This window comes from Eublepharis macularius, chromosome 4 (assembly GCF_028583425.1).
Source record: "Eublepharis macularius isolate TG4126 chromosome 4, MPM_Emac_v1.0, whole genome shotgun sequence".
Taxonomy (NCBI): domain Eukaryota; kingdom Metazoa; phylum Chordata; class Lepidosauria; order Squamata; family Eublepharidae; genus Eublepharis; species Eublepharis macularius.
The window spans coordinates 73910237-73923495 of record NC_072793.1 but is presented as its reverse complement, the minus strand read 5'-3'; the positions used below and the strand labels follow the sequence as shown (position 1 = coordinate 73923495).

General features: G+C 42.5%; 1 protein-coding gene across 3 annotated transcripts in view; it reads right to left on the bottom strand.

Moving 5' to 3' along the window:
• Positions 1-4857, bottom strand: part of DDX46 (DEAD-box helicase 46) — a 54865-nt gene extending 50008 nt beyond the window's left edge. For 2 of the 3 annotated variants that reach the window (XM_054975655.1, XM_054975656.1), the window contains exons 1-3: positions 4744-4857; positions 3032-3064; positions 1708-1896 (exon numbers count right to left, since the gene is read on the bottom strand). In XM_054975655.1, coding sequence (XP_054831630.1) covers positions 1708-1896; positions 3032-3064; positions 4744-4760 — 239 coding nt within the window. In that variant the 5' untranslated portion in view covers positions 4761-4857. The remainder of the gene's footprint in view (positions 1-1707; positions 1897-3031; positions 3065-4743) is intronic. The other variant, XM_054975657.1, reaches the window with a different exon arrangement.
• Between the last annotated feature and the right edge of the window lie 8402 nt (positions 4858-13259).

The window sequence follows — 13259 nt, the reverse complement described above, 5'->3', positions numbered from 1 at the left end:
GATGGAACAAAGAAGGAACTTCTAGTAACAGCACTGACCTAGTTATCAACCAAATGTCAGGATCAAGAGCACTCTCGAGCTCTTAATTTGATCTCCCCTTCCCCCCCACCAAAACCTTTGTTGCCACAACCAACATGCCTCCACTTGGCTGTCATCACTGCTTACCATTTTGGCTACCACCTGGCCAGACAGCATTTACCATATCTGGATTTATCAGCCAGATTTTACAGAATCTCTAGACAAAATGGTGGTGGGCTGGTAATGCGAGGCTGGAAGTAGCCACTAAGCATGATTGAATCTATGCCCCCTGAGACAAGGGCTGGCTCATCAAACACAGAGATAAGCTATGCATGGCCTGGGCCTGAGTCTAGTTCACTTGGACAAGTTTACACGTGTTGCCTCGATCATATATGGAACCAGTTAAACATCTAAGTCAAGTAGAGCATCACCAGCTAAACACTCTGCCTTGTGAACAAGCATCACCTCTGTGTTGTCTGGACTAAACCTCAGTTTATTAATCCTCAGCCACCTGACCAAATCCTCAAGAAATTGGCCCAGGACCTTCACAGCTGCCTTTGGAGATTTAAATAATGAGATGGAAGGCTAGGTGCATCTACATATTGGTGACAACTAGGGGTGTGCGATTCGGGTTTCCAATTCAGGAAAAATACCCGAATCTGACCCGATTTGCAAAGATTCAGGATTTCCGAAACAGCCCCAGTATACTGGGTCCACTTCGAAAACCCCAAATCAAAGATTCCCAAAATGATTTGTTTAGCTTCGGGAAGCTCTGGGTCAAGGGGTTTAAATGTTCCTTTCCACGCTGCTGCACAGCAGCATGAAAAGGGGAATTTAAACCCCCGAATCAGCTGCTTGTCAGGGGTTTCCCCAACAAGTGGCTGAGTCCAGGCTGCGAGGCTGAAACGCCCCTTTCCATACCACCGTGCAGTGGCACAGAAAGGGGCATTTAAACCCCCAAATCAGCTGCTTTTGAGGGGTTTCCCCAGCAAGCAACCGAGTCCAGGCTGCTGGGCTGAAATGCCCCTTTCCGTGCCGCAGCAGGAAAAGGGAGCGCTCTGTGGCGTGGCTCCAGGCTAATGCCTACAGCCCCGTCTCCTCCTTTGCCTGCTATGGAAGGGGTCAGAGGATTTCCTGGCCAGCTGCAGGCCAAGTGAGTAGGGGTAGGATTGTAAACCTACACTTTTCTAGCCACTTGCAAGTGGCTAGAGACATGTAGGTTTAAACTTCCCACCCGCCGCTTATTTCACCCGATGGGGAGAGGCAGGAATCCCCTCCTTCCCCTCACCAGAATTGGGGGGAAGAAGGAACCCTCTCTTCCCCCTGTATTGGGTGAAGTAAGTGGCTGTGCTGGTAGTTTAAAAGCTTTTTGGTGTGCTCCGAATCTTTATGGAGCATACCAAAGCTGGTCAATAAGCAATTCCCGAAGTGGCTTGCCACTTTGGAAATTGCTTATTTCTGAATTTTTTCCCCCCTTTGGAAATTCCGAAGCGGGAAATCAAAAAAAAAAAATTCTTGCACACCCCTAGTGACAACCACTCCAATTATCTTGACCAAAGATTTAACATAAGGGTTAAAGAACATTGGGGATAAAATGGACCTCTTTGGCATTCCACACTCAGGTTGTAAGACTGATTTCACAACATGTAAAAACTTCCTTTACAAATAAAATAAGAATTTGCTGCTTACCGTACACGCTTCCTGTCACGTGACCGAGATCTCCTCTTGTCTCTGCTGCGTGATCTCTCACGTCTGCGATCTCTGTCTCTACTTCTAGAACGTCTATCATCACCACGTTTTGCTCTTTTGTCAGACGGAGAACGACTCCTAGAACGGCTACCAGAGCGCCCTCGTGATGAGGAGCGCTTCCGATAATGCCTGTGGCAGTATATTAACAGGACAATCAAGATATGCAGCACAACTTAAGAATACAATAAACACATCTTAGAAGAATGTGATAAGTCTTTCCAAAGATTTAAGATGTTAAGTGTAACTAGTTGTAGAATTAATTATCAAAGATCTTCAGTGGTGTCACTGACTCTTTGGCCTTAAAGTATAGTTTATGATTTGGTAGAGGGGCCAACTTGACATCAATTTGATACTTCGCAATCAGCTGTTATTTTCAGATTTGAAGGATCTGATATTCGTATGAAGCATGGCTCAAGGCAAAGAGGTATAACAATAAGAGGAGAAAAGCAAGTAAGGCATTAAACGCATAGTGAGGGTAGGGCAAAACAAATGGAACATTAATATCCACTGAAGCATTTCCAATCTATAAGCTATATATATTCACTTCTGTGGAAATCATATCCTGTAACTTATTGATCAGGATGGAGATAACAGAATCCAACTCCTGGCAGCTTTCTCAGACCAACTAGTCTGCCCCCACTGCAGCCTCCAATGTGTTCTATGCAACCCAAAATGGAATTACATGATAGTCTCACATGTGCACACTTGAAAATGGAGAGAGGGCAGGGAGAATGTGAATGAAAAACAAGAAAAATATTTTACGCCAAAACATTTTTATCAAGAAGCTTATTTCACCTCTACCATACGTAGAGTCCAATGAACACTCCAGGTAGACTAGTTAAAATATGTGTCCATGAAATCAAAATAAGGACTCTCCAAGAAGCTGAGGTTGCTATCCACAGCAAAAGCAGGAAAAGTTATGTGAAGGGAGTAAAGTGCTATTTAAAAACATTTCATCCTAATTAACTAACTTACTGAGACCTTTTATGGAGCTGATAATATGGAGTTAATACGGGGCGGGGGGTTGTAGTGTCATCAGAAACTGTCAGCTCTGATGCTGGTAGTTTCTCATCACAGATGTACTCAACTCAAACAGGGAGACAACATCTAGGCAGAAGGAGTAGCTTCAAAGAGCTGAATGAATGTGTGACTGGACCTCATACAGATATACTGAAAGAGGCAAGAGCTAATGCAATCATTAACAGTACATTTGTGTTTTAAAATGGTGAGACCAAAAACTATTATTTTAAATAGATTAACTCACTGTTTTTGTTTGGACAACTGTTGCTTTGTTGATCTAAGGAAATGAGAGAAATTAAGTTAAGCAAAATGGAACCTTCTATTGGACCAGATTCTGATGATTCTGCATGAAACCTTTCATACTGTCTGACAAAAAAGGGCCACATTCAAGGCATGCAATACTAGGCTTTCCCCCCATGTTATCATGAAACCACATCTACTGTACAAGCTATTACAGCCAATGGCCAAACAATGTACCATGCCAAAGGGTATCTTCCATGTGCTGCAAGAGGCATGAAATTGGCTTTCAACCATAAGGAATCCATTTGCCTTGAAGCCAGACTTCACCTTGTATAAGATAGCCAGTTTGTCTCAGTTGCTCTAACAATATTATCACCTGATAGGCAAGCCTCATGGATGCTAAGGATACAGAGTTTCAACTGCTGAGGAGTTTCTTGTAGCTGAGAATGAATACTTGAGAACAAAATACATATATTCCTCATTAAAGCACTTTTTACTTTAAAATAAATGGAGATAGAGGCCCTCCTACTGTATTTTAAAGTGAAACAAGATTTGGCCTTTTTATTCCTGATAACACAGTATGTGTATTCTGAACTTAGTTATTCATATACAAGTACAAGTTATTCATATACAAGTACACACACAAACTTTTAAATAAGAACCAGTCCAATATTAAACGCCACAGGCTAAATTAATGGTCCCAGATGACCTTATCAGTGCCTAAGTTTATCATGGTAACAGCTTATTGGGAAATAAGGTCAAAAAGCATCCTAATTAAGTTTCCAACTTTATCTCCCTCATACTACTGCAACAAGCTGTATGCGGAGCTGCCTATGAAAAGGGCGTCAAAGCTTCCACTACCACAAGAAGACAGCACTCACAGCTTAGCAGGCCTGGTCTAATGTGAGCATATTATAACAACACTTCAAAGCCTGTACTGCCAATGAGTTTCTAGGCAAAATGATATTACCTCAAAATTAGATTTAAGCCCACTGATTTAAAATTTGCCCCCATCCTTACATTCTACTCTGATCCCTGTGGTAGTGCCATGTGTGTGACAAATAAGAAAAGAAAGCACCAGGTAACAGTGGTAGCTCCCTGCTCTTGAAAACCCATGTGAGCTTGCATCCCAGAAGCTAAGCTTATATTATCTTTAGTAGGGGAATTAGATTTTGACAGTTGACAGTTTCATTGTATTTCATTATTTGATTTAAATGACGATATGTTGCTTTATTGCTTCAGTGTGGTCTTGAATTACCAGGCTGAGAATATATAAGTCTATATTCTAAAAACACGTTTTTAAAAAATACATTACAACAGACCTACAACATCAATACACAAGAATGAAAATTCACGGGAAATCTGAATTCAAAAAAGTTCACAGAGAATCCCAGAGAAATTAGAACGCACATTTCAATCACCTTATACAACGAGAAAACAAAGAGGGCCCGAAAAGACAAGAAAGGCCGAGTGAAAACGGCCTCGTCTAGTAACGAGGAGCATACGCTACAAGGGCCGACCCACACGCCGTTCTTCAGCTCTGGGCGGCCACAAGCCCGCCTTCGGCTGCCTCCCACGCTCCCCGGGCCCGCTCCCCATGAGAGGCCTATTCCTGGGCCGGCATCCTCCCCCTGTTCGGCTCGCTTCCCCGCAGAAAGGAACAGCCGACCAAGCCTGGAGAACCAAGCAGCCGAACCCGAAGCAGCCTCTGCTCACCTGGACTCCCGACCCATGGCGGCCCGGAGGAACTGGGCAGCAGCCTTCTCAATCTGGCGTGATCCCCTCGCGGTCTAAGCAGCGACGGCGAACATCCCGAAAAAACAAACGACGCGGAAATGAATCCACCAACGGAGAACGGAAGGAAAGGCCGCCCTCTCTGCTCTGCGTGGAAGCCCACAGCGGCCCCTGGTGTCCGGAGGAGCCAAAAGCAGGGAGGGCCGTTGAAGGGATTTGTGGAACCTTTCAGCAAGGCAGCGAGACCCGTTGCTTCAAAAGAAAACGGGAGGCTATTAAGGGTCGGTCCTTTTTTTAACTGCTCTGTAAACTTTCACAGACTGTAGCCCACTTCCTTAGGTACGGGGGAGGGGGGGGGTAATGTCCGCTGAGAGCAGATCATTTACTCTGGAGCATATTGTTAGTCATTAAGGCACTGTTACTTTGCTTTTTGCAACTTAAGGGCTCTCCTTTTTACGCGGAAAGCAAACACTGAGGCGCTAACTTTACTTCAGAAAGATTTCACTAAGCATAAATTAGGCTTAAGCCATTTGAGTGCCCGGACTGCAAACTCCAATGGTAAAAATGCCAGCTCGTGGCTGGAAAAGTCGTACAGATTTGAGTAGAGAGCCTTGGGGAGGGCAGGGGTTGTGAAGGGAAGGGACCTCAGCAGGGTATAATGCCCATTTTCTCCAGGGGAGTAAATTGCTATAGTCTGGAGATAAGGCGTAATGCCAGATCTCCGGGCGTCGCCTAAAGGCTGGCAGCCATCGTGTCCAGCCTACCAGTAAAGTTGCAAACTTCAGACTGGGACATTCCTAGGGATGGGGAGGAGCACTCTGGAGGAAACTTAGCAGGGATATGATGTCATGTCTGCCCTCAGAAATTGTCATGTTTTTCTAGAGGAGCACTCCTCTCAGTATTCTGGAGATCAGTTGTAATTCCAGGAGAACTCCAGGCCTTGAGTTAGTAACACTTTGAACCAACCCAGAGTGATATAATTCAGGACATACAGATTATTGTATCCTAATATATATATTATTTTATTTATTTATTTAAAATTTCTATTCCGCCCTCCCTGCAAGCGGGCTCAGGGCAGTTAACATATTAAAATACAATAAAAAATTCATCTACATTAAAACAACAGTGTATTAATACACATTTAAAACAGGATGGTGGACAGCATTCACAGGGGGGGGGTTAAGATTTTATACACCCCTTTTTTCAGGCCGGCGGAGCCATATGCCTGGCAGAACAACTCTATCTTGCAGGCCCAGTGAAAGGATAGTAGGCCCTGCCGGGCCCTGATTTCAGCAGACAGAGGGTTCCACCAGGTGGGAGCCAGGACCAAAAAGGCCCTGGCTGTAGTTGAGGCTAGGTGGGCCTCCTTGGGGCCAGGGACCACCAACAGCTGTTTGTCCCCTGATCGGAGTGTCCTACAGGGAATATATGGGGAGAGACGGTCCCGTAGATACGCTGGTCCCAGTCCGCACAGGGCCTTATAGGTCAATACCAGAACCTTGAATCTGATCCGGTACTCTACTGGCAACCAATGCAGCTCGCGTAAGAACGGTGTTATATGCGTCTTATTTGGCACTCTCATAATAACACGCGCTGCTGCATTTTGTACCAGCTGTAATCTCTGGATCAGGCTAAAGGGCAGCCCCGTGTAGAGCAAGTTACAGTAATCTAGCCTAGATTATTCATGTACATATATTTATTATTCATATATGTAAAATTTTTATCCATGTATCCTAATATATATTTATTCATACCAGCTATTTTTAAAACATAAGTGAACTTACAGTGAACAGAGCCTTAGGCTACAGGAGACCTGCATTCATCTCTCTGCCCAGGCAGGCAGCTAAATAGTTGAGCGGTGCTTCCCATATCTGTAGTTTTCATTAGGTTGCCAAGTCTATCTTAGAAAATTCCTGGAGATTGGGGGACAGTTTGGGAAGGGAAGCAAACAAAGATATGATGCTATAAAGTTCACCCTTAAAGGCTGCCATTTCCTCCAAGGGAAATTATCTCTGAAGTCTGTACATCAGTGAGAAGTAATTCCAAGAAAACTTCAAGCCCTACATTGAGGTTGGTAATCCTAGTTTTTGCCCCACAGTTAGTTGTAAGAATAAAATAGGATATTTATGCCGTCTTTCTGCTTTCAAAGCAGCACTCAAGATAGCTCCTACAAGGGGGAGAAGTGGACATAAGCCTGATCTATTGTGTAGCCCTTGGAATCTCTACCTAGACTATTTCCTGTTGTGGAGACAATTTATTATATGACTGAGACTGGCCCAAAGTAGGTAGACCACGAAGTTGATCCCATTTAAAGAAGTATCAGTGACACAGATGCTTAGTATGTGGTAATTTTTCAATTTGCAAACTCCACCAACGTAATTCATAATTGCCCATTTTTGCTATTATGCATGTAACTAATATTGTCCTGGGAAATCTGGCCCAAAGGTGTATTGGCAACATTGAGACAACTGTCAGTTCTCCCATATAAGGAGATAGTTGTATCATAACATTTTTATTGGTTCCTTGTTCCCGCTCTTTTTTATGTAAAATATAAAAGATTATGAGGTGATCTGTACTTCTGTGGTAGGAGACTCCCAGAAGCCATGCATATTAAAAATAAAGCTTTCAGGTTATAAAAAAAGAGTGGCTGTTTCCTGTCTTAGTCCACCAAGGATAGCCTGGCTTGCCTCAAAGAACTAGTTCTCAGAACAATGATTGATTGATTGATTGACCACTTTTCTCAATGAGACTCAAGGTGGATTAAAAGGTGAACACAGCCATTGGTACGTGTACAATGTCTTCAACACCCCCAAGCAAATACACAGCCATTGGTACGTGTACAATGTCTTCAACACCCCCAAGCAAATACACTAAACATAGACATTCCTACTGGCTTGCTCTTTACAATGCAGAGAGCCCCAAACAGAAGTCTGGCTGCTGTAGCTCTTATTCTTGCTTTCAAGCTCTGGGCATGGCTCCACTTGATAATGTTGCAAATCTAATGCTATGCTTTATGGCAGCCGGTGCTGTTAACAAATTAGCTCTAAGTGATTTCTTCCTGCTGAAGCTGGCTGGACTGACCAGCTTAGCCCTTACAGCTGATACCATACAAACAAACATCCTCTAATGCAAGCAACCTGTTTCCTGCACCCCATAAGCATTATTTTCTACAGCTCTTCCTCTGAGTATATTTAAAGACAGGTTCTTTTTCCTCTATACCATCTCAGTTACTTTTCTTATCCAAAGTGCCCTGATGTCATGGAAAACTGCACCAGGGAAGCACTACTGTGTGACTGAACTGATGTCTAATAATTGTTCCTTGTCACTATTGTAAACCACTTAATAGTATTCATTAAACAGAAAGGGAAGTTTTCTAAACAAACTGATCTCAAAATGGCTGCTGCCTCTAGGTTTCAAGATTCTGACACCATTCTGCAGATCTACTTCATTACAAGCACTTCCAAGTAATATACAGTGTTCGTAAGCAGAAACTCTAGAAGGTGCTAATTGACTTACCCCATGAAACCCTGACATAACATTTTACCACAAGCATTGAAGGCAAGAACTGGCATTCCTGGTGTACATACATGTGGTGAAACATCTATTACATAACACAGTTATCACAATTTTTCTTCATAGAAGTGAAATCTGTATAGAAGCCATATTGTTTTGAAACTGTGTTCACTCTAGTTCTTTCTTACACTACGACGAACTATGGGCTCCTTGCAAATAGTTTGAGAGGGAAAATAAGATTAAAGCAGAACACCCAGTATATAAATATTAAGATTTCCTGGTTACCCCTGACCCTTAAAAGAAATCAAAACAGGAAGTCTTACAGTGTTCCAAATTTGGTAGAGTTAATGCAATAAGTGATTTTTAACAGTACCTGAATCTATTTCTCATTTGTGATGTCATGCATGTTTTTCAGTCAGCTTATTTGCATACTTTCTGCTTTAGATCTTGACTTTCTAAACTCTTGTCTTTATAAGTTGTGTTGATATATGCATTGTAGTTGAAACAATGAGTTCACAGAACATTTCACAAGGTTACCAGATTGCTCAACTATCAAGCGTAAACCTTCTAGCAATGAAAATGAAACCCTGGCCCTGGGTTGTAAGGATCACCATAGGCCTCAGACCTCAGTGGTGTAAAGGAAGTGTATTATTTTCATTTAGGAATAAGATTTTGACTTTCTTCCTAAACAACCCTTGCAGTTTAAAGTATTCATAATAAACAATAATTAATGTAATTCTTCCCATATCCAAGACTTTCTAGCATTTTCTCTGTTTTAACTGTATTCCAAAACAAAAGGTGACACTGTGCCTAAATATAATCATGGAAACAGATCTTCTCAAATAAGCTACAAATACCTAAATAAATTCACTGTGCTATAATCCATTCTTCTACTGTGGGAAATAACGTTTTTTGACAGAGGCTATATAAGCAATATCTGCCCGTGACGGCTTTTCCAGTTCCCCTTTCTTAATTCAACAATTTGCATCCCCATTTTGAAAAAGAAATAGCTACAAATGATGATCATAAAATTAAGAAAATGTTTAAATTGTTGAAATTTGATACGGAGGAAGAATCCATTAAATAATGTATGACAAAATGGGCAAAGAATTTTGGGTATAATATACAAATGGATCAATGGGAAAATGTGGGTTAAGGCCCTCAAATTTGTGTTCCACTTTCAAGAATCTTTACAAAATGATGTACCAGTGGTATATGTCTCCAGACAAAATTGCAAAAATGGCCAAAGGTCTCTCAAATAAATGTTGGAAATGTGAACAACAAGAAGGAACATTTTATCATCTTTGGTGGACTTGCAACAAAGCAAACAAATTTTGGTTACAAGTACATATGTTAATGCAGAGAATCTTAAAGGTTAATTTACAGTTGAAACCAGAGTTCTATTTGTTGGGAATTATGGACAACAAATTGGAAAAAGAGCATGGTATTTAGCTCTTATATGCTCAAAAATGGAAGTGCAAGGAGCTACCTTCATTGGAAAATTAGACTGGAAAGATGATGGACTTAAGCTGAGATGGCCAAACTTACAGCGTTAGAGATAAAACACTCTCTATACTCATGGCAAATTGGAAACCCTTCATGGACTATCTGCGGGAGATAAAGAAAAATGAATCAATGATTTGGGTTTTGATTTTTAAGAATAAGGTTCTGAGATATCAAGATGAGACACAGAAAAAAAGATATTGAGACCACAAGCTGACTGATAATAAAGGCAGAAGTGTTGTAGGCAAAAAACTAGTGGATTAATAATATGCCTATTACGTTTTTACTTTGTAGACTGAGATTCTTGGCCCTTTGTAGTTGTCTTTTTGTTATGTTTTACTTTCTTTTGTTCTATCTTTTAACATTTCCACAATAAAATAATAAATAAAAACAATTTGCATCCTCACAAAAACTATTCATGGTGTCAGGATCCTTTAGAATTATGTGAATTGCAGCAGTGCGGCAGGAGGTGGCAGCTATCCAGCATACACAGAGAGGGGCCTTCTGTTTATACATGGGGCTCATCGGGAAGAAATTAACTGCTGCCCAGTTTGCATGCAAAATACTGGAGGGGAAAGCTGTGTTCTAAATTCTGTAGATCAAAATGAATTCATACCTCAATATTTTTAGTTTTTTACAATACTTTCCCAAAGAACATCTATATGTTTACATCTTTATTTATTGGTGTTTATAGTCCACCTTTCTCACCGAGACTCAAGGATGATTACAGTGTGAATCAGTACAGTCAATTTCAGAGACATTTCAATAAACATAGTAGTAGAGTATATAAATGCAAATTTACAAAGTATTAAGACCAGCAGAAATCCAATGGGTGTGATATGCATGTTCCATCTAGTTCCTGATATGCTTCAGCATTTTGTACCAACTGGAGCCTCTGGGATGACAAGGACAAACCTATGTAGTTTATTACAGTAGTCTAGTCTTAATGTTACCATGGCATGGATCCAGTTGGAGCCATCATCCAGGCCAAACAGTTGGAAAATGCATTTTTTCCCCACAGCTGCATTAACTTGCTTCTCCAGGAGTAATTCTGGGTCTATCAATAACCTCTAAGCATTTAATAGAGTCAGCTAAACTCCACTGAAGGTGAGAGGCACAATGGTCTTCAAGGCCTCAGGCTTCCCAACCTACATTACCTCCTCCTTGTTAGTATTCAGTTTCAATTTGTTCACTCTTGCTTAGCCATTCAACCACAGCTGTCAGGCAATGGCTAAAGACATCTGCTGCATCTCCAAAAGATATGGATAGAAAGAGACAAAGAGCTGGGTGTTGTGACAATATTAATGGCATCCAGTTCCCAAACGACAGATGATTTCTCCTAAAGTTTTTAAACAGAGATTGAATATCATAGGGGTAAGACTGTGACCTTTGGAACCCCAGAAAATAAGTTCCATATTGATAACTGTCTCCAACAGCAACCCTTTGAATCTGGTCCATAAGCAACAATTTAAACCAATCCAGAGCACAACCCGTTATCTGCTGCCTCCAAAGGTCTCAATAAGACAGTATGGTCCTCTGTATGGAAGGGTGCAGATAAATCCAGTAGGAATCATAGGGGGAAGGCAGCTCTTTTCTGGATCCCCAGGGAGTGCTATTTGTCCTGAGAGGGTGTTAAAAAGAAAAGTTCAAAAACTGGAAGGTGGATCCTCACTTGCCAGGATAGGAACACCACCACCAGCCTCTTGAGTAACCCAATTCTCAAGACCAAGAAGCAAGCCTGAAGCCCTCTGGGTATTAGCAAACAGAACCTTGCAAGGTAGGCACTTTGCAGGTGGAGTCCAGAAAAGTTATTCGTGTAGCTTATGGCAAATGGCCAAGATTGAAGCAGTAACAACTCAACAGTTGCAAACAAATATAATTAATAAAGTTTATTAAAGGAAGTACAAAATGCCAATTATAACAGTTATAGAAGTGAGCAATCAGAATCAAAATAACAGGCTAAATAGCTAACTTACACTTGAAACTTACAAACCTAAACCAGATGTTACCTCTCAAACAGATCTCAAAATCCAAACAGAAGTTTTAGGATCTTAAATCCAGAGGTCTAGATAACAAAGGCAAGATGGATGCTAGCTACAGGATTCCACTGATGGCAAAGCCTTCAGAAACAGAAGATTGACTCTTCCGGCAGAAGTGATCCCAAGAAGGGCAAAAGCTAAACTAAGACACAACTTTTTAAGGCCAATCACCAGCAGTATAGCCTGAACAGCTTAACCAATCATAAAAGGGCTTAACCTGTGATGACACACTTTGCAGTTGCTTGTCTTCACAGGCAGAGAGAAAACTAATTATTGCAAGTGCTAGCCTCCCTCATGCTCTGAACTTGAGTCACTAGGGTCGTGCACCTACAGCGCCATCTCATCCTCTTAACAGGCTGGAAAACAACAGTGCCATCTTGGCTCCAACCTCCCAGAAAACAGTTCTCTCTTTCACCAGAGCTAATAAATCCTGCATCTTAGCTAGGCCAAAAAGTCTGAATCAAAGTGTTTTAAATGATCAAGAAACAAGTTGAACAAATGAGTTTCTTGACAGTATCAGCAAAGTGGAAGTCACTAGGGGTGTGCATGGGGGTAAAAATTCGGTAAACCGAAGCGGGAAAATGATAGTAAAAATGAAACTCAGGAATTTAAATCGCTTCGGTATGCTCCATAAATATTCGGAGCATACCAACGTGGGAGGGAAAGCTGTCTCCCAGCCCGCTCTACCCCCCACTTAGCCCCCCTTTCCCCCACTCCCACCCCCACTTACCTATCCAGGAGCAACACCAACTGGGCAGCAGTGAAGGCTGGAGCTGGTGCTTCCACCGCCCATGCCACCTCAGCAGCAGCCTGCAAAGTAGTGGGGAAAGCCAGAGCCAGCATCTCCGCCACCCATGCTGCCTTCACCACTGCTGCAGCAGCCAGAGGGGTGGGCAGGGCAGGCCGCAGCAAGTGCCTCCGCTACTGCGGCACCTCTTCCACCACAGCAGCAACCTGCAGAGCTGTGGGGAAGGCCGGAACTGGCGCCTCCACCACCCATTCTGCCTCTTCCACCACTGTGGCAGCCAGAGGGGCAGCAGGGGAATGCTAGAGCTGGCGCTTCCACCACCCGTGCCGCTTCTTCTGCCACCATGGCAGCCAGCTGGGCAGCAGGGAAGCACAGCTGCCGCAGCAGCACCGTAGCAAAGGGCCAGGTAACTGGGGTGGTGGGTGGGTGGGAGTTAGGGAGCCCTTTAAAGTTTAAAGGCCCCAAAGCTTCCCGAAGCAATACGAATTGCTTTGGGAAGCTTTGATTTGGGGGTTCCGAATCAGGGCCAGCATGCTGGCCCCAATTTGGAACCCCCAAATCTTTACAGATCAGGTCCAATTTGGGCATTTATCCCAAATCAGACCCAAAGCGCACACCTCTACAAGTCCTTATTAACACAATGCTTCTGCATATTGCCTCATTTCTACTGTAATCAGTCTCAAGAGATCTGGTTC